The 25,946-nt window shown below is 46.1% G+C and overlaps 1 protein-coding gene across 1 annotated transcript; it reads left to right on the top strand.

The window, feature by feature from the left end:
- The first annotated feature begins 4,259 nt into the window (after nucleotides 1-4,259).
- LOC127055379 (plasma membrane calcium-transporting ATPase 1-like) lies at nucleotides 4,260-6,266 on the top strand. Its single transcript, XM_050962277.1, has 2 exons — nucleotides 4,260-4,455; nucleotides 5,341-6,266. The coding sequence occupies exons 1-2, from the start codon at nucleotides 4,260-4,262 to the stop codon at nucleotides 6,264-6,266; spliced, it is 1,122 nt and encodes a 373-aa protein (XP_050818234.1).
- Nucleotides 6,267-25,946: the final 19,680 nt, after the last annotated feature.

Below are 25,946 nucleotides of genomic sequence, written 5' to 3'. Positions count from 1 at the left end.
GCCTGATCTGTGCCTTTAGGGCCAAATGGTGCTATTTAGTCACTTGCCTGTGCAGGAATGGATGCAGAACCACCCTGCCCAAGGGGAGTTTGGAGATAAATTGTTCTTCAGAGAGGCACAATCCTTCCCTGAGCAGGCTGGTGCACCAGGCCTATTTCATGAGTCAGTGCAGAGGAGAGGCAGGGCCTCCCTTTTGGTGTGCTCAGAGCATCTCTTCCTCCTGAGAAAATTCTGCCCCCCCCCCCAAAAAAAATTAAAAATTCTGTGCACACCACTTTAAAATTCTTCATATTTTATTTGTTAAAATAACACAATATACATGCCAGTTTCAATTATTTTGGTAATTTATTTCAAAATACCTGTCAACAAATACGTCTGTAAAAATACAGTTACCCAAACAATTCTCTTAGGAGTAGAGAGTTAAAGAACCCCTATGATCCCAGTTTCTGTTTCTCTGCCCCTTCTCTCTCAGACCCCAGTCATGGGGCAGCCCCCCAGAGTAAGTACCCCCACAAGAGCCCAGCTGTGGGCCCCCCACAGTCCAGACACCCACACCACCTACCTTGCAGAGTCTGGGAACCTGATGCTGAGTCCTTGGCTTGTGTGGAGTTTCCTGCACACCATCTCCTTCCTACAGGGTGTGCTGAGAACTGCAGCTGCTGGGAAACCTCCAGCTCCCTCTCCTTGGCAGTGTCTTCTATTTCAGAGCTGGGTTCTGCGGGGTCCAGAGGCCCCTAGTGGTGGCTAGCAGCTCTGCAGCCCATTTCTGTGCAGAGGAAAAAGGAAATTCTGCATGTACCACATTAATTTCTGGGCAAATTCTGCATACGCAGTGGCACAGAATTCCCCCAGGAGTAATCTCTGGAGTCACCCTTAGGGAGAAATCTTTGCAATGCCCTGAATGTATGATAAGGACTCAGAGCACACTGAGCCAGCACTTTTCACCATGGTGCCTCTTAGCCTGGGAATGCTTCCTTCCCCAACCTTAATAGTCTCTTAATGCCAGTTTTTGTATGTAAATATTACCTCTCCCCTCCCGAGACTGGAATGCCCCCCACAGACACATGCTAACTCACACACACATATGCACATACACAAACTGCCTTAAATTTCCTCTCCAGAATTAAAGGAAGGAGCCCCTACCCAAACAATATGAATGTTGGGAGCAGGCCTGTGATCTGTAGCATGCTGTCCTGTTGTTATCCTGTAACTGCAGGAGCAGCTTGGGGCAAGGTGCTGGCCCAGCTACTGGTGTCCTGAGGAGTTGGAAGCTGAGAGAAGTTGGAAACAGTTGTTGTGAGCACTGCACCCAAATCCTCTGAGTCCCGCATGATGCCTCCTCAGGCCTCTTCTCCTGGTGATGACTCCGACGCCCATCTCGTGTGATACCTCCTCAGCCCCCAGACCTCCCTGCTGGTGCATCATCCCACTTTCCCCTCCCCAACTCTCTCACTTTGCATCAATGAATGTGAATTATGCTGGTGGAGACTGGAGCATGCAGACTGATCCTGACTGCAGTGTGGAGCAAATGAGTGAGCCACAGCAGATATCTGTCTACACCAGGGGTGGGCAAACTTTTTGGCCTGAGGGCCGCATTGAGTTTCATAAATTGTATGGAGAGCTGGTTAGGGGAGAGGGTCGTGGCCTGGCCCCCACATCCTATCTGCCCCCCAGGACTCCTGCCCCATCCACACACCCCACTCCCTGTCCCCTGACCACCCCTGGACCCCTGCTGCCCATCCAACCTCTCCTCTCATTCCTGACACACTCCTTGGGACCCCTGCCCCAGCCAACCACCCCTTCTCCCTGTCCCTGACTGCCCCTGGAACGCCTGCCCATGACTGCCACTCCATCCAGCCTCCCCTCCTTCCTGAATGTCACCCCGGGACCCCTGCCTCAATTCAGCCTTCTGTTCCCCCCTAGACTGCCCCAACTCTTATCCACACCCCTGCCCCCAACCACCATCCTGAACTCCTCTGCCCTCTGTCCAACCCCCCTGCTCCCTGTCCCCCTACCACACTGCCTGGAGCACCGGTGGCTGGCGGTGCTACAGCCACGGCGTCCAGCTGGAGCTGAGCCACACTGCTGCCACCACGCAGCACAGAGCACCAGGTCAGGCTGGGCTCTGCAGCTGTGCTTCCCCAGGAGCTCACAGCCCTGCCGCACAGAGCATTCCACCGGGGGCAGACCAAGCAAGCTGAGGCTGCAGGGGAGGGGGAACAGCAGGGGAGGGGCTGAGGGCTAGCCTCCTGGGTCAGGCAGGATGGCACCACAGGCTGGATGTGGCCTGCAGGCTGTAGTTTGCCTACTTCTGGTCTACACTGTAGTTTCCCAGCCTGGATAGACTTGTGCTAGCAGGACTTGAGCTAGCACACTCCAAGTAGCCATGTGGACATTGCTGTTCAGGCTGGAGTGCAGGCTCCTGAACTCATCCAGCCCCCCAGGCTTGAGAGCCCACACTCCAGCCTGAGTTGTAACAGCCACATGGCTATTTTTAGTTATGCTAGCACAAGTCCCACTCCCAGCTGGAAGGCTCACTTCCCACTGCAGTGTGGGCAGATACACGAGGGCCCTGGCCCTGAAGGATTCACCTTCAGGCTGTGGTTGCCTCCTTACTCCCTGTCTTCACTGCTCAGGAATAGGATATAACCCCAGAGGAGAGGTGCTTCAGCAGCAACAGTAAGATCTGTGTCTGTTCTCAGCCCCAGTGACTCTCTGTATCTCCAGATAAAGGACTTTCTTTCTCCTATAAATATTCAAATTGAAGGAAATGTGTAGGGTGACTCTTGGACTCAGTCTTCTTCCCTTTAAAGGTCTGTGTGTTGTCATAGGAAGGCAAGAACATGTCTAGAAACCCACCTGCACCGGATATGACAGTACTGGCCAGTGAAGATCACTATGAAGCAGAAGATTTTGAGATGACCCTGGAAGAGCTGCGTGTCCTGATGGAGCTACGATCTGTTGATGCTCTGAAAAAAATAAAAGAGAGTTATGGAGATGTCTTTGGAATCTGCACATGGCTCAAAACATCCCCCCAAGAAGGGATAAAAGGGGACCTGTTAGATGTAGCCAGAAGGCAGGCAGTTTTTGGGAAGAACTTTATACTCCCTAAAAAACCTAAATCATTTCTTCAGCTGATATGGGAAGGTTTACAGGATGTAACATTAATTATATTGGAAATTGCAGCCATTGTATCACTAGGACTTTCTTTTTATACACCTTCACGAGGACAAAATACAGTGTGTGTAGACAACCATTCTGCTACTGAAGAGGATGAAAATGAGATGGCTTGGATTGAAGGAACTACAATTCTTTTGTCAGTAGCTTGTGTAGTATTAGCAACAGCATTAAATGACTGGAGTAAGGAGAAACAATTTAGGAGGTTGCAGCATCATATTGAAAAAGAACAGAAGTTTGCTGTTGTCAGAGATGGTCAAGTCATCCAAATACCCATAACTGACATAGTTGTCGGGGATATTGTTCATATCAAGTATGGTGACCTTCTACCAGCTGATGGTGTGCTTCTCCAAGGGAATGACCTCAAAATGGATGAGAGTTCACTCACAGGAGAATCTGATCATGTTAAGAAGACTTCGAGTGGAGATCCCATGCTGCTGTCTGGTACCCACGTGATGGAAGGCTCTGGAAGAATGATAATTACTGCAGTGGGTGTAAACTCACAGATGGGAATTATCCTCACTTTGCTTGGGGTGGGAGGAGAACTAGAGAAGGAGAAAGTGAAAAAGAAAAAACAAGATGTCTCTCCTGAGAACAGCAACAAAGCAAAAGCTCAGGATTATGCAGCCACAGAAATGCAGCCTGGAACTAGTAAACAAAGCACTAATGGAGATGAGACAGTCACCAGGCAATCAAATTTGCCAAAAAAAGAAAAATCAGTCCTACAAGGGAAACTTACGAGATTAGCAGTTCAGATTGGCAAAGCAGGGTTGGCAATGTCTACAATCACAGTGGTTGTCCTTATAGTTTATTTTTTAATTAAAACATTCTTGATTCAGAAGCGTACTTGGACTGCTCAGTGCACCCCAGTTTATATAAAATATTTTCTGAAGTTCTTCATTATTGGAGTTACGGTCTTGGTTGTGGCTGTGCCAGAGGGTCTCCCACTTGCTGTCACTATCTCACTCGCTTATTCTGTAAAGGAAATGATGAAAGATAATAACCTAGTGCGGCATTTGGATGCTTGTGAAACAATGGGCAATGCAACAACCATTTGCTCAGATAAAACAGGAACATTAACCATGAACAGAATGGCAGTAGTCCAGGCTTTCATCAGCGAAATGCATCATAAAGTTATTCCTGCATATGAATCAATTCCTCAGACTACTCTGAGCTATCTTTTAACAGGTATTTCTGTGAATTGTGCTTACACTTCCAAAATATTGCCTCCTGAAAAAGAAAGTGGCTTGCCACATCAGATTGGCAATAAAACTGAATGTGCCTTGCTAGGATTTCTTCTGGATTTAAAACAGGATTATCAGGCTGTAAGAAATCAAATACCAGAAGAAAAGTTGTATAAAGTATACACCTTCAATTCTGATAGAAAGTCAATGAGTACAGTACTGAAAAATGTTGATGGTAGTTACCAGATGTTCACCAAGGGTGCTTCTGAGATAGTACTTAAAAAATGCAACAAAATCTTGAATGCTGCTGGTAAACCTAAACCATTCAACTCAAATGACAGTGATGATATTGTAAAAAATGTGGTTGAACCTATGGCTTCTGATGGACTCAGAACGGTATGTCTGGCATTCAGAGATTTCCCAGCTGGGCAGGCTGAACCAGAATGGGACAATGAAAACGATATTATCATGGAACTTACATGTATTGCAGTTGTTGGCATTGAAGATCCATTGAGACCTGAGGTTCCTGATGCAATAACAAAATGCCAGAATGCTGGCATCACAGTGTGCATGATTACTGGCGATAACATTAATACTGCACGCACAATTGCTTTGAAATGTGGTATTTTGCATCCTGGGGAGACCTTCCTTTGCTTGGAGGGAAAAGAGTTGAACAGATTAATACGTAACGGAAAAGGTGAGATTAAGCAAGAGCTCCTAGACAAGATTTGGCCAACACTTCGGGTGCTTGCAAGATCCTCCCCGACTGACAAACACACTTTGGTAAAAGGTATAATTGACAGCACCATCTCAGAACAGAGACAAGTTGTAGCAGTAACTGGTGATGGTACTAATGATGCGCCAGCACTGAAGGAAGCAGATGTTGGTTTTGCTATGGGCATTGCTGGAACAGATGTAGCTAAAGAAGCATCGGATATTATTCTCACAGATGACAATTTCACAAGCATCGTTAAAGCAGTTATGTGGGGCAGAAATGTATATGACAGTATCTCCAAATTCTTGCAGTTCCAGCTTACTGTCAATGTAGTAGCAGTAATTGTTGTATTTGTGGGAGCATGTATCACGCAAGATTCACCACTGAAAACTGTGCAGATGCTGTGGGTGAACCTCATTATGGACTCATTTGCTTCTCTTGCTTTAGCTACAGAAAAACCAACTGAGTCTCTCTTGCTACGGAAGCCTTATGGAAGAAATAAACACCTAATCTCCCGCACAATGATGAAAACCATTTTGGGTCAGGCATTCTATCAACTCGTGGTCATCTTTACACTTATTTTTACTGGTGAAAAGCTTTTTGATATTGACAGCGGAAGAAACGCTCCTCTGCATTCCCCGCCCTCCAATCATTACACGATTGTATTCAATACTTTTGTGTTGATGCAGCTTTGTAATGAAATCAATGCCCGAAAGGTTCATGGTGAAAGGAATGTCTTTGAGGGAATATTCAGTAATGCCATCTTTTGTGCTATCACTGCTGGTACGTTAATTCTACAGATACTTATAGTAGAGGTTGGTGGGAAGCCCTTTAGTTGTACTGAGCTTACAGTAGAACAGTGGCTATGGTCACTTTTCCTAGGGATAGGAACATTACTGTGGGGCCAGCTGATAACAACGATTCCAAATAACTATTTGAAGTTCTTGACAGAACTTGGTCATGGGCCACCAAAGGAAGAAATCCTTGAGGAAGAACTAGCTGAAGGTGCAGGAGAGATTGACCATGCTGAAAGAGAATTACGTCGTGGTCAGATCTTATGGTGTAGAGGGATGAACAGAATTCAAGCTCAGAGCCGAGTGGTGAATACATTTCGCACTTCCTTTTATGAGGAGTTACAAAAACCACAAACACACAGTTCTGTTCGCAGCTTAAGAGAATCTAAGCAATGAATTTTAAGTCCTACCTTCCCATTATTGAAACATCACTCAAAAACTAATACTGGGCTACATGTTAACACATTCACTGCCTTAAGAAATAAATGGGATTTTTTTTTCACACAGAGTGATAACAAGACAATCTTTTTGTCTTGAACTGCAAAGGAAAGCACACTGGCATGAATGGAGATTTGTTGATTAAATAGCTTTCTGGCAGATTTGAGGGTTTCTTTTTTGGAGAATGGGAAAATAAATTCATATAGATAACAGTAGTTCAGCATAAAAGGGCTGCTCCTAGCTGTACTCAAAAATGGGTCTGAAGAGCATATTAAGAGTGCTTATGTTTATCTTGAGCCTTTCATTTGGCTTTTTTGTGGGAAAGGGGTGACTATGCTGCCGATCTATTAACTCTAATATCTGATGTCAGCTGTTAAAATTTGACTAGTTTATTTTATAAAAGACAACGATCTTTTTATAAAGTTCATAGATACTTACAATTTTTCTCTGTTTATGGAGGGCAAACCTCTTTCTATGCGAGTCAAAGAAAAAAGTCATTTAAATAGTGCTGTATTTTCTGGAGTAGGGGGTTTCTATTGAAACAAAACTCAATTCTGTTTCCAATGTATATGATAAATTCTGGAGATAAGTTGCTAGAGCTAATGCTTCAATACAGGCACTGCTAGTGCTTTGTGAATTCAAGTGTGTGGGACTGGAGACCTTACAAGAACCTAAGGGAGTTTGCTACACAACATCTATTGAAATGGAGTGGGTGATGCTTGCCTGGCTCCTTTACCCTGGCCTAGTGAATAAATTAGAGCCTCTGTTCTACTTAATGTTTGTAATACTGAAAGGAGGCCAGTCACAGCTTTGTAAATGATCCAGCAACTTTAGAAATCTGAGCTGACTTTCCCCAGTAACCCAGGCAAGAGGGATATTGGCCATATTTGTAAATTTGATGGTATATATTCTTTGGGAAAGAAGCTCTTCTTTAGAACTTTCAGCTCTACCCAATGCCCAGCATCATCCTTGTAAGTTATGTTGCAGCCTGACTTCGGTCCTACTGAAGGATGGGACTCGGGAATAGTGTTTCTATAATAATATACTTAATAATATTTTCTAAAGTGTTTAATCACATCCATATTCCACAGAATATTCAAAATCAAAACATGTTAGGGAACATTGCATACTGTGAAAAACTAAAGCCCAGGCCGAGCAAACCCAGTGACTCCGGGCTCCATGCAGCCTGGGAGCTCGGAACACATTTTTATCCCTTTTGCAAGCTTAGGCCAAGTCCAGCTCAAGGTCCATGGGAAACTGGTCCTTTCTAGGCCAGCAGTATTCCTTGGTGAGTGGAACATCACTGGCAGAAGGGAAGGTGCTCTGGGGCACCATGCAACGCAGGAAGCAGCAACTCCAGACTTCCCCAGGACATGAAATGTAAGGTGCCGAATGCCCCTCTCGCTCTTGTTATCTGAGGCATTCAGCACATAACACAGTGCTATCAATGGAGTTTTGAAAGGCCTTCACTGCACAGCATTAATGGATTTGAGTATATTGTTTAATGTTGTTAAATCTTGAAAACTGTATGTAATAACAGGTTTTGTTCAAAATTCAGTAGGATATTGTTAAATGTGGAAGATTGATAAACAATGGAACTTGCTTGAAATGTTTTTTTAAATCTAACAAAATGTGTTAAATCAAAATTGATCAATACATTAGTCATTTTTGTCAACATATTAGCTCATTGCTGTCCTGGGGCCCCATACAGCTCTCATTTACGTCAATGGAATATTTACCACTGACTTTAGCTGACTAGGATCAGGCCCTTGACAATCTGTGAATGGGACTATGTTCATTTAAATCTAAGTGTTTAAAAACATCCCTCCAACAGGGGATTGGCATGTACAAGAAGGAGTGTTACGATAGGCGCAGTTGACATGTTTTTGTTTTGTTCACCATAGTTGTTTATGAACATTCCTTATTATTAAATAAAAATAATTTTGTAAAAAGCTCTCTTCTCCCACATTGCTTGATCAAGATAGAGGCCAGAATCTGGGAGAAATCAACAGGAAAATGCCTAAAGGGGTGGGTTGGTTCCTCTGGTTGCAGAAACTTGAGGGAGCAGCTCCAAAGGGTTCTGTGCACTTTAAGAGGATGAATGGGAGGGGCAGGACCATGGATAAGGCAATGGCTGCTCATCTCATATTTTCAAAAGCCCCAAAAGGCACCCACCTCTCCCTGCAGGCGCAGCTTCTCTAAGGGCTTGTCTATGTTTGCAGCACTGCAGTGGTGCCGCTGTAGCACTTAAGGGAATGTCTACACTTAAAATACTGTTAATGAAGACACTCTAAACTGATGGGAGAGAGCTTTCCCATCAGCATAGTTAATCCATCTCCCCAAGACACAGAAGTGTTGCGCCGTCTACACAGGGGATTATTTAAGTATAATTACATTACTCAGGGGTGTGGATTTTTCACACCCTTGAATGACACAGTTATACCGATATAGGTCTGTAGTGTAGACCAGACCTTACTGAAGATGCTATCTATACCGACAGGAGCGCTTGTCACGTCAGCATAGGTACTTCATCTCTTTGAGAGGCAGTAGCTAAGTAGATGGGAGAAGCCCTCCTGTCGACATAGCACTGTCTACACTGGGTATTAGCATTTTCCATGCCCCTGAGCAATGTAGTTTTATCAGTATACGTTTGCAGTATAGACCAGGTCACCCTTTGCCTCTCATATCTGCAGCACACACACCCGTATGCTGACTGTGATGATAGTATGTGTTGGAGACAGAAAGGCAAAGAGAGTGACAGATCTACTTGCCTTGACCAAGGAAGGAGAGACAGGAGGGACACTAGGCATATCTCTGGGGGAGGCCAGAGGGAGGGGGTGATGTATTTTTGGTGGGATGAACCTTGTCAGGCTGGGGGATGTTGCACAGTGCTACACCTGTCATATTGCTTCCAGCCATGATTCTGTTCTATATAAAGAGGCAAGAGGAGGAGGGCCAGGATGGCACTGGCCCAGAGCTGGAAGAGGAAGACACAATTCTACTTTGCTAATAGGATGTCTGAGAGTGCCAGGATCTTCCTTGACCTTCCAGAAGCACAGGCCATGCAGTGATAGAAACTCACCTCTGAACTCACCATGCAACTGTAGAATGAGCTCAGTGAGAACTTAGAGAGAGCCACAAAAGGTACACATGCTCTTTGTGCATCCAGCACAGTCACTACCACCTGGGGCCTTCGAAAAGACCAGAGGGGAGACCACAGACATAGTACAGCCTCATGGAGTCTCTTTAGACCCTCATCAGAAGGGCACCAGATCACATCAGCTTCTCATGGAAAGAGCCACTCAGCTGTTAACCATGCTGGGGTTCCACCCACCAGGCCACATCCCCTCAGTGCTGGGTTGTGGTGCCACAGGCTGAACGGTGCAGGCTTTCGTAATGGATGCGTGCGAGGATTCCCTGGGACTGTCACACTTTTGTCTTCAATAATTCAGACCTCCCAGTGTTGGATGGAAGTCGGGAGGCAGATGATGGATTCCTAGTGGCTGAGTACCAGACACTGCTGAAGTGCACACTGTCATGCTGTCTGGAGTGGCTCATGACTGTGAGTGCCTACCTCTGGGCAGACTGTCGGAAAACAGGCAGACACCCCAAGCTGGCAGTATGTTCTGTAATTAGATTTCACCAAGACAGTAACAAATGTGAACTCCTGGATCATTGTATCAGTCTTCCCATGGAGTCACAGACAGTCCCCTCAGACTCTCCAGTCTATCTTTCCACCCAGACAAACTGGACCTTGTGATAAAAGGTCACTTATGCCAAAAATACACCACATCAGGTTACTCCCAGTCCCAAGAGACCAGCCACTTACCCCAGATCAATTGGTACTCTAGATCGTATGCCAAAGACAACTCTGGCATCCAAATTCTATAGTAAACTAACTAAAAGTTTGTTAGCAGAGCCCTACCAAATTCACAGTAATGTATCACAGACTGTGAAAGCTGGTCTTGCCCCATGAAATCTGGTCTTTTATGTGCTTTTACCCTATACTATACACATTTCACAGGGGAGACCAGCATTTCTCAAACTAGGGGTCCTGACCCAAATGGGAGTTGCAGGGGGGTTGCAAGGTTATTTTAGGGTGGTTGTGGTATCACCACATTTACAACTGCATTGCCTTCACAGGTGGATAGCTGAAGAGGAGCAGCTGTTGGCCGGAGGCCCAGCTCTGAAGGCAGCACCCTGCTAGCAGCAGCACAGAAGTAAGGGTGGCAATACTATACCATGCCATCCTTACTTCTGCACTGCTGCCTTCAGGACTGGGCAGCTGAAGAGTGGCAGCTGCTGACTGAGGGCCCAGCTCTGCAAGAAGAAGCGCAGATTTAAGAGTGGCAATACTACACCGTACCATCCTTACTTCTGTGCTGCTGCTGGCGGCGGCTCTGCCTTTAAAGCTGGGCTATCAGCCAGCAGCTGCTGCTCTCCAGCTGCCCAGCTCTGAAGGCAATGCCACCGTGTGCAGCAGTGCAGAAGTAAGGGTAGCAGTACTGCCCTCTTCCTCTACAATAACCTTGCAATCCCACAACAACTGCTTTTTGGGTCCCCTCTAATTTTTTCCATCCATGCGCAGAATGAAATTTGTTATGTTTATCAAATTATTGAGGTAATGTGCAGATGTGTGCCAGCAGTAGAAACAAAAAACCTAGCCATAATATATAATTTTTAAAATTACCATAGGAAAAATTACTCCAGCCAGGACAGATTAGGCATTTTAGGAATCACTACTAATTAAGTGTAACCCTTCTGCCCCTCTAGTTGGCAGCAACAAGGGCCGGGTTCAGTATCCAGGGGTTCCGTTTCAGTAACACAATGCATAACCGGCTCGAGCCCCCACCCAGTGACCTGGGACACTCACATACCACACCCCCCTGGGCGCCTCTAGGAGGCAATACTTCCCCTCTCGCAAGCACGGAGTCTGAGTGTAGCAAAATCTTTTTTAATAAAGGAAGGAATCAATGCGGCATCCCATTGGAGAAACACCACAAACAGGGTTATAACACAAACCATAAACAAAAACCCACCTCCAAGTATGTTTGGCACTGTCCTTTTTCCGCTTAGGGATTTAAGTCCAATCACCCCAAAGTCCAACAACCCAAAAGTCTCTGGTCAATGCCACCCCAGAGTTCGAGAGTCTATCTGTAGAGGTCCCTCCCCCCAGCCTGGGTAGAAAAGGGCACCTTACGTGGTCCAGGGCCAACTGCCCTGCCTCTCCATGGGTTCTGCTTCCGCCTTCTCCACGAACTGCTCCGCTTTACCAGCTGCTCCACTCTGCTCCTCCAGCCGTCCTCAGGGACTGCTCCGCTCCACCAGCTGCTCTGCTCCATGAGCTGCTCGGCTCTGCTCACTCTGTGGGCCGCTCCACCTGTCCCACAGCTACTCCGCTCTGCCAGCCGCTCTGCTGCCACCAGCTGTCCCGTGATCCGCCCCAGCCGTCCCCGCAACTGCTCCACTCCGCCAGCTGCTCTGTTCCACAGCATATCTTCAGGCTCCCCCACTAGTTAGCACAATGCTCAGTCATTTCAGCTTTTTTGTGATTTCAACTCTTAGTGATCTCAGCTCTTAGTGGGGGAGCCCCAGCGCTAGTGCACCATTAGCCCAATGTGCATTCAGCTCAGTAACCTGTATTTAGATTCTTGAGGGAATAAAAAAAAATCAACTCTGACATTCCACAGTGGAGAGAGGAGGGGGTGCAATTGGTGCTTCTGGCTCCACAAGGAGACTGCACCACCAGGCACAGATACCTGTCCCCAACCTCTCTACTTCACTGGGTTTTGGAACCCATGTCCCTTGTCTAGCAAGTACCACCCAACTGAGGGTGAGTCATTTGTCACCAAGCAGTCCCACCGCTCAGCAGTCTGGGATAGGGTAGGCGTGCCTATGCAAATACACTCTCTGACATTCTTTCCACCAGATGTCAGGGTAGAGCTTATCCTGACTCTGCTTACATCAGTTTAACTGTAAGAGAGAAATAAAAAATTATGAAATGCACAGACCAGTCAAAAAACACAAATAACATCACTTGGAAAGAGTAAAATTACAGAGAATATGTGTGCATTGCAGGAAGTATCAAGAAGTAACAACCACAATAATACAAGTATGGGGAGGTGAGTGTGAAAGACTGTGTGCGTGTGTGTGTGTGTGTGTGTGTGTGTGTGCGCGTGCGCATGTGCGCGCGAGAGAGAGAGAGAGAGAGAAACATGTGTTTCCCCTTTAAGTATGTTCACAGCCTGGCAGGACTCCCCAGTGGACAGCAGCTGCCCTGGGGCATCCTTCAGGTAATCAGTATTGCTAACTCTCACACTATATGGTGCTTTTACTTAAAGCCCCAGTGTGTACACATGGGCACAAGAGGATGATATTGAGGAGGTAGTGTGTATATACAGCATCTGTATGCTCAGAGTGTGGAGTCCTGGCTGAGTGACAGCTCCGACATGGAGCCGCATGCTGATAGAGAAGTCAGTCCATTGCCTCAGTCCCGGGCAACATGAATCTTTTTTCTTATTTTACGGACGGCTCAGCCATTTCTCACCACTAGGGGCAGCTCTGTGGAGGTTACTGTCATTCTAGTGTTTACACATCAATTTACAGTGTTATGACTCTGTTTTCACAATGGAAAAAGATAGAAACTCGGGGATTGTTTTAATTAAAGTGCAGAATTTCAGATGATGGCAAAATGCAGTCCAAATGGTGGAGCCTCACTAAAATCCTGAGTGCTGCTGTTTCTTTTCAGCCCTGTGATTTGCCCTTATGAGTAGATTGGTACTCAAAGCAGACACAGCAGCAGCAGCAGCCACCAGCAAGCTCCCTCTGTCCCACTCCTGAGCCCTGTCACATTCCCCTCCCCATGGCTCTGCAGAGATGAGGTACGGGGTAGGAGAAGGGGGATACCCTGACATCAGCGCCCTCTTCCACTCCCCTCTGCAAAGCAAGCAGGAGCAGCTCCAAGGCAGCAGGCAGGAGCAGCACAGCAGTGGGACACCTGAAGTGTGCGGCACTTGATAGCTTTCTGGGCAGCCATCTGGCCATGCAGCTTAGAGGGAACTTAGGTCAGGACCCCTACAATTACAAAACAGTGAAATTTCAGATTTAAATAGCTGAAATCATGACATTTACCATTTTTTAAATCGTGTGACTGTGAAATTGACCAAAATGGACCATGAATTTCATAGGACACTATTTATTTGCTAAGAAAAGGAAGTGAGAGTCATTAAGAGGTTAAAACAGGTAAAATATATGCAGAGGTGAGTTGCAGTTTGTAATTCCAAATGGTAGCAATGATGTAATAAGCTGCCAGTTTCCCAGAAGTCTTTTCACGGTTCTCTGATTGTGCCTGAAAATCTCCACTTTGCATCTGGTACACTTCCAAACAGTCCAGAGATGAAGGATCTTTCCTTGAATCCATATTTATAGCTTCTTCTCATAGAAAACAAGCTGCAGGGTCACCACCCATGTGGGCTTTTCTTTTGATGATGGACAATGAGGAATGCATTTTGAGTCTTTGACCTGGAATCATCACACACAATGACCACTTGCTTTGAAATTAGGACTTTTCTGTTAGAGTTCTTCATTTGCATTCCACAAGGCTTCTTTCTCCTATGGTGGGTCATTTAATTACAGGAGTATACACAGTGTAAATATTTGCTACTACATTATAACAGGATACAGATAAATGAAAACAATGCAAATAATAGGCACTAGTTTTCCTGAAGCTTAAACATCAAATACACACTTCTATGTTTAACAATCACTTTGATCTCTAATAATCAAGAGCTTGGCTTGTTTAGTCTAGCCAAAAGAAGGTTGAGGGGGGATATGCTTGTTATTTATAACTATATCAGAGGGATTAATATTAGAGAGGGAAAGGAATTATTTAAGCTTAGTACCAATGTAGACACAAGAATGGATGGGTATAAACTGGTATAAACTGGACACTAGGAAGTTTAGACTTGAAATTAGACGAAAGTTTCTAACCATTATAGACTCATAGACTCATAGGTCAGAAGGGACCAATCTGATCATCTAGTCTGACCTCCTGCACAAGGCAGGCCACAGAACCCCACCCATCCAATTTTATACAACCCCTATCCCAGGACCGAGTTATTGAAATCCTCAAAAATGGTTTGAAGACCTCAAGCTGCAGAGACACCACCAGCAAGCGACCCGTGCCCCACGCTGCAGGGGAAGGCGAAAAACCTCCAGGGCACCTGCCAATCCGCCCTGGAGGAAAATTCCTTCCCGACCCCAAATATGGCGATCAGCTAAACCCTGAGCATGTGGGCAAGAGTCACCAGCCAGCACCCAAGAAGGAGTTCTCCGCAGCAACTCAGTACCCATCGCATGCAACATCTCCCCGCAGACCATTGAGCAGACCTGTCTGGTGGTAATTCAAGATCAATTGCCCAAATTAACGATCCTATCATAAAATCCCCTCCATATACTTATCAAGCTTTGTCTTAAAGCCAGGAAAGTCTTTTGCCCCTACTACTTCCCTCGGAAGGCTATTCCAGAACTTCACTCCCCTAATGGTCAGAAACCTTCGTCTAATTTCAAGCCTAAACTTCCTAATATCCAGTTTATACCCATTCGTCCTCGTGGTTACATTAGTACTAAACTTAAATAATTCCTCTCCCTCCCTAACGTTAACCCCCTTGATATATTTATATAGGGCGAGCATATCCCCCCTCAGCCTTCTTTTGGCCAGGCTAAACAAGCCAAGCTCTTTGAGTCTCCTTTCATAAGGCAGTTTTTCCATTCCTCGGATCATCCTCGTAGCCCGTCTCTGAACCTGTTCCAGTTTGAATTCATCCTTCTTGAACATGGGACACCAGAACTGCACACAGTATTCCAGATGGGGTCTCACCAACGCCGTATACAACGGTACTAACACCTCCTTATCCTTGCAGGAAATACCCCGCCTGATGCATCCCAAAATCGCATTTGCTTTTTTAACAGCCGTATCACATTGGCGACTCATAGTCATCCTGCTATCAACCAGTACCCCAAGGTCCTTCTCTTCTTCCGTCGCTTCCAACTGATGCGCCCCCAACGTATATCCAAAATTCTTATTATTAGTTCCTAAATGCATGACCTTGCACTTTTCACTATTGTATTTCATCCTATTTCTATTACTCCAGTTTACAAGGTGGTTCAGATCTTCTTGAATAGCATCCCTGTCCTTCTCCGTGTTAGCAATACCCCCCAGCTTCGTGTCATCCGCAAACTTTATTAGCACATTCCCGCTCTTTGTGCCAAGGTCAGTAATAAAAAGGTTAAATAAGATCGGTCCCAAAACCGATCCTTGAGGGACTCCACTGGTGACCTCCTTCCAGTCCGACAGTTCACCTTTCAATACGACCCTCTGGAGTCTCCCCTTTAACCAGTTCCTTATCCACCTTACAACTTTCATATTCACTCCCAGCTTTTCCAATTTAACTAACAGCTCCCCGTGCGGAACCGTGTCGAACGCCTTACTGAAATCTAGGTAAATTATATCTACCGCATTTCCTTTATCTAAGTAATCCGTCACCTTCTCAAAGAAGGAGATCAGATTGGTTTGGCACGATCTACCTTTAGTAAATCCGTGTTGCAATTCGTCACAATTACCATTGACCTCTATGTCCTTAACTACTTTCTCTCTTAAAATTTTTTCCAAGACCTTACATACTACAGACGTCAAGCTAACAGGCCTATAATTACCCGGATCACTCTTTTTCCCTTTCTTAAAAATAGGAACTACATTAGCAATCCTCCAGTCATACGGCACAACACCCGAGATTATCGATCGCTTAAAAATTCTCGCTAACGGGCTCGCAATTTCACGCGCCAGTTCCTTTAATATCCTCGGGTGGAGATTGTCCGGGCCCTCCGACTTCGACCCATCGAGCTGTTCAAGTACGGCCTCTACCTCAGTTGCAGTAATATCCACTTCCATATCCACATTCCCGTTTATCATCCCTCCATCATCGCAAGGTTCCTCACTAGTCTTATTAAAAACCGAGGCAAAGTACTTGTTTAGATGTTGGGCCATGCCTAGGTTATCCTTAACCTCCAATCCATCCTCAGTGTATAGCGGCCCCACTTCTTCTTTCTTTGTTTTCTTCTTATTTATGTGGCTGTAGAACCTTTTACTATTGGTTTTGATTCCCTTTGCAAGTTCCAGTTCAATGCGGCTTTTAGCCTTCCTCACTTTATCCCTACATGTTCTGACCTCAGCAAGGTAGCTTTCTTTACTGATCCTGCCTTCCTTCCACTCCCTGTAAGCTTTCCGCTTTTGTCTAATCCCCTCTCTGAGTTGCTTGCTCATCCAGTTTGGCCTGCAAGTCCTGCCCATGGTTCTTTTCCCCTTTCTCGGGATGCAGGCTTCCGACAGTCTCCGCAGCTGTGACTTAAAGTAATTCCAGGCCTCCTCCACATTTAAATCCACTAATTCCTCCGTCCAATCCACTTCCCTAACTAATTTCCTTAACTCTTTAAAATTAGCCCTCGAGAAGTCAAAAACCCTAATCGCAGATCTACATTTGTTTATCCTTCCGTCTAGTTTGAACTGAATCAGCTCATGATCACTCGAACCAAGGTTGTCCCCTACCACCATTTCTTCTACAAGGTCCTCACTGCTCACCAACACCAAGTCTAAAATGGCATCCCCTCTCGTAGGTGCTTCAACTACTTGATGTAGAAATCCATCCGCTATCACATCCAGAAAAATCTGACCCCTATTATTTGTGCAAGTACTCGTCCTCCAGTCTATATCCGGGAAGTTGAAGTCCCCCATAATCACACATTTCCCCTTTGTGTTTACTTCATTAAAGACATTAAAGAGGTCTCTATCCATATCCCAATCCGATCCCGGCGGTCTGTAGCACACCCCAAGCACTATCTCAGGGGAAGCTCTAGTTGCTTTTTTACCCAGCGTGATTTTTGCCCAGACGGACTCCGTCTTATCCATTCCATCGCATCTTATTTCGCTACATTTAATTTCATCATTGATGTACAAGGCTACTCCCCCACCTTTGCCTTTCTTCCTGTCTTTTCTGAACAGCACATAGCCTTCAATACCCGTGCTCCAGTCATGAGTACTATTCCACCAGGTTTCGGTAATCCCTATAATATCCGGCTTCACTTCCTGCACGAGTAACTCCAGTTCCTCCATCTTGTTACCTAGGCTCCTCGCGTTAGTGTACAAACCTTTTAATTTTCGGCGTTTGGCGTCAGTGACATTCTTTCCCCCGTCGTGCACAAACTGTCTGCCACCAGCATCACCCGTTACTCTGGTTTCTACTCCACTATTCCTCCTTGGATCCAATCTTGGGGCCGCAAGGGTATCCCCGCTCACTTTGTTTACTTCCCTCTCCAGGTTATGTTCTGGCGTGGAGATCTCCCGAACATTTCCCAACCATCTCCCCCAACTTTCTAGTTTAAAGCCCTCTTGATAAGGTCGGCGAGCCTCCATCCTAGAATCCTATTTCCCTCCTTGCTGAGATGAAGTCCATCCTGAGCAAACAGTTGTCTATCCGTAAACGCGTCCCAGTGACCGTACATCCCAAAGCCCTCCTTATAACACCACTCCCTGAGCCATCTGTTGATCGCCATAATCTTGTCCCTCCTTCGTCGCCCCGCTCTAGGAACCGGCAGAATCCCACTGAAGATCACCTGAGCCTCGATGTCTTTAAGCCTCTTCCCCAGTCTGAAATAGTCCTCTTTGATACAGTCCAGTGAGTAACTAGCCGTATCGTTTGTTCCCACATGAAGGATAATCAACGGATTTTTTCCCGCTCCCGCTAAGATCGTATTCAGGCTCAAGTCCACATCCTGTATCTTAGCCCCCGGCAGACAGCACACTCTTCTGTTCTCCCGATCCGGTCTAGTTACAGGCCTGTCTACTCTTCTCAGTAGAGAGTCTCCAATCACGTAGACTTGTCTTTTCCTGGTAACAATGCGATTCTCCGGTCTATCCCCCACAGCAGCTGGCCGTGATTCCTCCTGATTTGTATTCGACCTCACCATCCTCCTAGGGCTCGTACTTGATGTCGCCTCCACTGACTGCTCCCCTCCATCTGCAGGACTAGCTGCTTGCCTCTTCTTCCTCGCTGTTACTCCTTCAGCAGCCCGCTGTGTTCCATCTTCATTTCCCAACTCAGCAAACCTATTCTTGAGTTCTATTTGTCCATCGCTGGCCCGTCTTATCCTCTGTCTGGTTCTCCTAGTGACATGCTTCCACCGTCCACTTTCCTCACCCAACAGTCCCTCCTCAGAGTCCTTCGGTCCTGCTTCTGTCCGCTCGCCTGAGCTTGTCCCCTGTGCCTCATCATGTCTGTGTTCCATGATCTGCTCAAATCCCCTTCTAAACTCAGCCAGAGTTTCCACTTGCATCTCCAGTCCCCTTACCTTTTCCTCCAGCAGCTCTATCAGACGACACTTCATGCAGATGAAACTCCTTTCAGGTGCTCCCTCTAGGACCATGTACATGCCGCAGCTGCCGCACCCAGTCATCCTCAGTGTGTCTGCACCTGCTGCCTCTGCCTCCATCGTAGCGCTGCAACTCTGTGCCTGGCAATCCACAGCTCACACCGCAGGCCACCGACCAGCGCAGGGCTGCCTCTTCCCTGGTCTGCCTTCCCGGTTCCTCTGCCTTGGCCTCCCCTGCAACCTCCCCCTGGAAACTCCCCTGTTAGCCGCTCTGTTCGCCGCCTCCTGTGCCGCTGCAGCTGACTGTGCCGCTGCCTGAGTGCCTGGCTCCTTATATAGGACCCCTAATCAGGTAAGCCCCGCCCCCAACTCAGGGCTCATTAGAGGAGTGAAGTTCTGGAACAGCCTTCCATTGGTCCCTTCTGAACCTAAAGTCTATGAGTCTATAATATACAAGTGAATTGGCTTGGGGCTTTGACATGAACTAGCACCTGGTCTGTCAGCATCACACTCTCAATACAAAACTGGTGTATGAAGGGGCGTCACTGATGCTCCTAAACACACTCATGGTTCTCCCAGTCTCAATAAGGCATATTTACTGCCATCTCCCTTTCATTGTAAGCTTTTAATCTATTGATACACATTGTTTGCACAGCTCCTCTGCCATTGGGCTTCTTTATATCATATGTGATTCCATGCACTTTCAAACACCTCAGAAAGGCCTTCCCGATAAGCCTGCATTTTGCTTTTCCTCACAGGAATCAGCACTAACACCAAATCACCATTATCAAATGATCTTTCTTCAGTAGGCTGATAAGACGAAACTTTCTGACTTTCCTGACTGTTTTTAAGGTTCTGTTGGACTAAATTAATCATAACTCCTTAAAACGAGTGATGAGCTCCCTTACCGGCTGTCCTGTTTCCTCAGTACAGCCATCCCAAGAGCCTCAACTCAAGTCTAGGGGTCCCCTCACCTGCCTCTTATGGACGAGATCAACCAAGAAGGTCAGAGGATGTGCCAGGTGCATTGTATGTGACACAGCATCACCATGGATGCCCTTGTCAGAGGAGGAAGACATGGGACAGCATCTAGCTCGTGTGGCAGAGGAAGACAAGGGGGGTGGGGAATAACGAGGATGCCCAGAATCAGAAACCCCAAAGATCTGCTAGGAAAAGGTGACCCTGGAAGAAAGTGGCCTGCTCCTGAGGCTCTTACCCATATAGTCATGGTTTCAGCTAAGAGCTGAGCTAGTAGAAAGCCTGCAATGATGAGTCCCCATTTACAATTACATATTGAGCTCTATCAATTAGCCACTTTTTAGTCCATTTAATGTATGGCATGTTAATTTTATATCATTCCAGTTTTTTAATCAAAATGTCATGTGGTACCAAGTGAAACACCTTACTAGTCTAAGTATGTTATAACAACATTATGGGCAAGAATCACCAGACAGTACTCAGAAGTTCTTTTAAAACTCTTGGATGTAAGTTATCTGGGCCTGCTGATTTAAAAATGTCTAATTTTGGAGCTTCCGTTTAGCATCCTCTAGAGATAATAGTGGAATTGAAAGGCTGTTATTGTCACCATCTGATGAGACCACATCATCTGTCTTTCCCCCAAATACAGAACAGAAATATTTATTGAACACTTCTGCATTATTATTGATAAGTCTACCATTTCCAAGTAGTAATGGGCCAGTACCATTGTCAGGATTCTTTTTGTTCCTAAAATATTTTTAAAAACTCCTTCTCATAGATTTTTCCTTGTATCCTTTTGTTTCTCTTAGTTTTCTACATTGCCTATATTGTGATTTATATACATTACTATCAACTTCCCATTTGTTATATATTATTTTTTATAGCTGCCTTTACCTCATCTCTAAATCAGGTCAGTTTTTTTGACCAGTACAACAGTCTTTCTCAATTGTGGCTTTGGGCAACTCGTAAGGTCTTCATAAATTATTCCCACTTATCATTCCTATTTTTTATTACATTCTTCCTCCCAGCTGGAGTGCAGCGTATGCTTAGAAAATCTGTGGATGACACCAAGGTGGGAGAGGTTGCAAGCACTTTGGAAGTGTAGCCCCCTTCTCCTGTTCACTGGCCCAGTATGAGGTTCTTCAAGATAGGGAAAGCCTGCCTTGTGACTTTTTACACAGCTTTGGGAAACTGGGCCTGCAGCAACTTTGTGTGCTCTGTGTTGTGTGTCAGTGTGCATTCATGTCATATCCTTGGAGGCAGCAGTTTTAGGAAAAAAATCACTTGAGACAGAGAACTGTAAACCTTGAAAGCAACCATTTATTGTCACACACTGAACGAACCAAACCAGCCAAAACTGGCTGGGCTACCCCCTAATAATCTAACTCAGTTGTCATAGCAACAATAAGATTCTATTACCACAACAACCAAATACACAACGTATTCCTTTCCCCTTAATAAGAACATCTCCTAAATAAAACAAACACTAAACTAGAGGAGGGTAGACTGCCTCCATTCCTGGCTAAACTCTGGGGATTATTCTGTGCCATAACTGTGGGTTTGCCCTAGCTAAAAATCCAGCCACTGAGGAGGCCTTCTATCTCTAGGTGGATTATGGTGGACCTCTGGAGTTGTTGCATCCAAAAAAGTGTCTTGGGTGCAGGCCTGACAATGGGCGCAGGGTTCGTAGTGCGAATGGGCGAGGATGTGGTATCAGCTCGTTCCAAGAAGGGGCATCTCTCAGTCACTGGCAGTAATGGAAGGGGACAGTCAGGAACAAATAACTCTTGATTCGGTGTCTCTCCAGAAGTGGTGAAGTCAGGTAACTCAACTGAAGATGTGTCCTGAGGACAGGTATGACCTGGCAACAGCTGATCTACATGTCGCTGCCAGATGAGATCCTCTGTAGTCCAGACTGCGTAGAAAACAGGTCCTATCTGAGCAAAGACAATGGCAGGGACCCATTTATCTCCAGAAGTATAATTCCGAGCCAAAACTGGCTGTCCCAGGCTAAAGGTTCAGTCTTTTGCTCTGGGTGCATGCCTGATGACTTGACCTTGCTGCTGACGTAGCACAATTTGTCAGGGTCCAGAAGGTTTCAGCAGATCAAAGCAAGTGTGCAGCTGTCGTCCCATCATTAGAAAGGCCGGGATGCCTTGGTCGTAGCATGAGGTGTGTTTCTGTAGGATAGTAAGAAGATATCCAGGCGCTTTTGAATGGATAATTGTCCCCTTGCTGATTTCAAAGTTTGTTTCATTGTCTGCACAAATCTTTCAGCTAATCCGTTGGTGGATGGATGGTATGGGGCTGAAGTGATGTGATGTATCCCATTTGCCTTCATACTATTTTGAAACTCCTGAGAGACAAACTGCGGTCTGTTGTCACTCACAAGTTGTTCTGGCAGACCGAAACGATTAAAGAGTCCCTGTAGTTTTTGGATTGTACTTTTTGCAGTAGTGGACTGCATTATAGAGACTTCTGGCCATTTAGAATGGGCATCTGCCACCACCAAGAACATGCTTCCTTCAAGGGGCCCAGGGAAGTCAACGTGAATACCTTGCCATAGGTTTTCAGGCCAGTCCCTTGGGTGTAGGGGTGCCCACTGGGGTGCATTCCTCACACCCTGACATGACATACAAACTTTTGTCTTCTCTTCAATAGCACTGTCCAATCCAGGCCACCAAAAATAGCTTCGTGCAATTTCCTTCATGTGCACAAATCCAGTGACCGAATGTAGATGTTCTAACATCTGTGATCTCAGTGGTGATGGGATAATGACACATCTCTCCCATAACAAACCACCAGATTGGATCGATAACGCCGTCCTCCTGGACATGTAGGTAACAAGGTAGGGTGAGACCAGAGAGGTTCGTTGAGATAGTCCATGCATCACCAGGTCCATAACTTGGGACAATATTGGGTGAACTCCAGTTGCCTTCTTTACCTGAGTAGTGGTGATTGTTGTATTCTCTACTTGTTCGAAGTAAAAGATTTCTTTCTGGGCAATATCTTGATGTTTGACTGGCAAAGGCAACCTTCAGAGACAATCCGTATTGCCATGCAGAGTGGATTTCTGATATTTGATTTCATATGTGTGCACTGAAAGCAACAATGCCCAACATTGCATACAACTAGCAGCTAATGGGGGAATGCCTGTGTTGGGTCCAAAAATTGAAGTCAGAGATCGATGGTCTGTGAGGAGGGTAAACTTCCACCTAAACAGGTACTGATGAAACTTCCGAATTCCGAAAACAATTCCCAATGCCTCACATTTGATTTGGGCATAGTTAGTTTCTGCTTTGCTTAGAGTGCATGAAGCAAAAGCAATAGGTCTTTCTTCTTCCAAATACATAATGTGTGACCCGGTCACCCCCACTCCATAAGGGAAGGCATCGCAGGTCAACTGTAGGGGTAAGGATGGATCAAAGTACATCAGAACTTCAGAATTTAGCATTGCATCCTTAGCTTTGTTAAATGCACCATCACAGGCTTCAGTTCACTTCCAGGCCTTGTTTTGCCCAAGGAGTTCGTGAAGTGGTTTTAGCAGCATGGCTAACTGTGAGATGAACTTTCCATAATAGTTCAGTAGTCCTAGAAAAGAGTGAAGTTGGCTAACATTTCGATGAGGGGGAGCCTCCATAATAGCCTTAACTTTTGCAGGGACCTTATGAAGACCCATAGCATGAACGATGTGTGCCAAATATTCAACAAAAAGTTGGAAGAATTCACACTTGTGTTTGCGGACTCGTAGGCCATACTCTTCCAGTCTTTGTAAGGTAGCCTCTAAATTCCTTCCAGTGACCAAGATGTCGTCCAGATAGCACTGGACTGCTGTTAAGCCACACAAGATCTGGTCCATAGCCTTCTGGAACCAGGCGGGAGCAGACGTTATTCCGAAGGTATTGATAAAGCTCTTTATGCATCACAATAGTCAACAGCTCTTGGGACTTTTCATCGATGTGCATCTGTAAATACGCTTGACTCAGATCAACCTTACTGAACTTTTGTCCCCCAGCCAGGCCCACAAAGAGGTCCTCGATGCAGGGAAGCAGGTATTGCTCTGCACACAACACCGGGTTAACAGTGACTTTAAAATCACTGCAAATCCAGAGGGAGCCATCTTTCTTCATTATTGGAATGATAGGAGTTGCCCATGGGCTATAGATAACTGATATTAGGACTCCATTTATGACCAAGCCGTCCAGGTCTGCTTCAACTTTTGGCCTGATGGCATATGGCACAGTTCTGGTGTTCAGATATTTTGGTTGACTGTCAGGTTTAATGTTCAATGTCACAGTGATTCCCTTCATACTTCCCAGATCCTCTCCAAAAACAGCAGCATGTTTCCTTAGTATAGCGGTCAGACCGGTTTCTTCTTTAGTCATTTGGTGCACTTCTGTCCAGTTCAGCTGAATCTTCCTAAGCCAAGACCTACCCATTAAAGCTGGGTAATTACCTCTCATCACAACCAGCAGCAATTTAGCAGCCTGTCCATTGAGCTCCACCTTAACATCAATAGTGCCCAACATGGGCACAGCTTCTCCCATATACATCTTCAAAACAGTTTTTGTTACCTTACGTGGAAGATGCTGTAGCTTTTCTTTATACAGTCTCAGAGACCAGCAAGATGGCTGCACCGGTGTCCAGTTCCATGTGTTTAGGTTTGTCATCCAATAACGGGGTTACCCAGTATTCATGTGAGCCCACTGCCGAAGACAAAACGTGGAGTGGTACTTCTTGTGATGAGGTGTCTGGCTTACCAGAGCGGTAACATTCCTGACTCCGCAGTTTTGTGGGTAGGTTCTTGTGACACCATATGTACCCTAGGGGAGGCACCAATGTATTGCACTTCCTTTGTAGCCAGTTCCATGGAGGCTGTAATATCAATAACCTTCTGTAAGGTAAGCTGAGCCTCTGTCAATAGGCGCTTCCATATAGCTTCACTGTGCAGGCCACACACTAACCTGTCACATAGGGCATCATTTAATATCTCCTGTGGCAAATTGCGGGTACTGTTATGCTGCGTCTGGCGCTTTCTCTTTTTTGGGAAAGGTTCAGGGCACCATTGCTTGCCTCTGAATCAGTATTTTAATTACACCACTAGTGTCCTTGAGGAGGGGAGTGGAGAGGGAGGGACCTGGGCCTGCCCTCTTCTCCAGGTCCCAACCCAGGGGCCCTGAGGTTTGTGGTGAACCACTTGAACTAGTGGTTCCTTCCCTGGGCTACTTCCCTCTCCTGCCCTTCAGCTTGTGAAGGGGCTTCTTGCCTTCCTTCTACACAAGCCAGGTGCCCCTTACCTAGGGTTTCTTTTGGATTTCTCAGCCCACCGCAGCACTCCTCCAAATTTTCCTTTTGTCTCTCTTCAGAACTGTTCTCTTCTCCAACTCCTTCAAACTGCTCTCTGCTCCAACCAAACCTTCCTGCTCCAACTCCCACACTGTCTGACTGAAGCAGGGGTTTTTAATCACATGACTGACTGCTGGTGTTCTAATTGGCTTCAGGTGCTCTAGTTAATCTATAGCAAACCTTCCTCCCCTTGCAGGGAATAAGGCTCCCTGCTAACACTCTCCTGCTACCCTCTGGCCATGCTGTATCACATATCCCCACCCCTGCTCAACACCAAGAGGTTGGGCTACTTGGGACGAGAGTCAGTGCCATCGTGATAGGCCATCAGCATTGCCATGTTGGCTTCCAGCTCTATGTTGGACCCGAAAATGGAAAGGCTGCAGACAGAGGAACCACCTCGTCACTCTGGCGTTCCTCTCCTTGTTCCTGTGCATCCACTGGAGCAGGGCATGGTCTGTCACGAGGGTAAACCGCCACCCCAGTAGATAGTAGCGGAGCGTCTCCATAGCCCATTTTATCGCCAGACATTCCTTTTCGACAACAGCGTACTTTTGTTCCCTGGGGAGGAGCTTCCGGCTGAGGTATAAGATGGGGTGCTCCTCCTCCCCTGCCATCTGGGAAAGGACGGCACTGAGCCCCACCTCCGAAGCATCTGTATGTAGGATGAATTCCTTCTCGAAGTCTGGGGCTCTGCGTACTGGATGGCAGCATAGGGCTGTCCGTAAATCTGCAAATGCTTCTTCTGTCGCATCAGTCCACTTTACTATCTCGGGGCCCCGAGCTTGTATCAGATCCGTCAATGGCCCTGCTCTTGTGGCGAAATGAGGGATGAATCTCTGATAGTATCCTACTATCCCTAAAAATGCTCTGACCTGCTTTTTGGGGATTGGG

The sequence above is a fragment of the Gopherus flavomarginatus genome, chromosome 7 (assembly GCF_025201925.1).
Source record: "Gopherus flavomarginatus isolate rGopFla2 chromosome 7, rGopFla2.mat.asm, whole genome shotgun sequence".
Classification (NCBI taxonomy): domain Eukaryota; kingdom Metazoa; phylum Chordata; order Testudines; family Testudinidae; genus Gopherus; species Gopherus flavomarginatus.
This window is presented reverse-complemented; position numbering and strand designations above follow the sequence as displayed.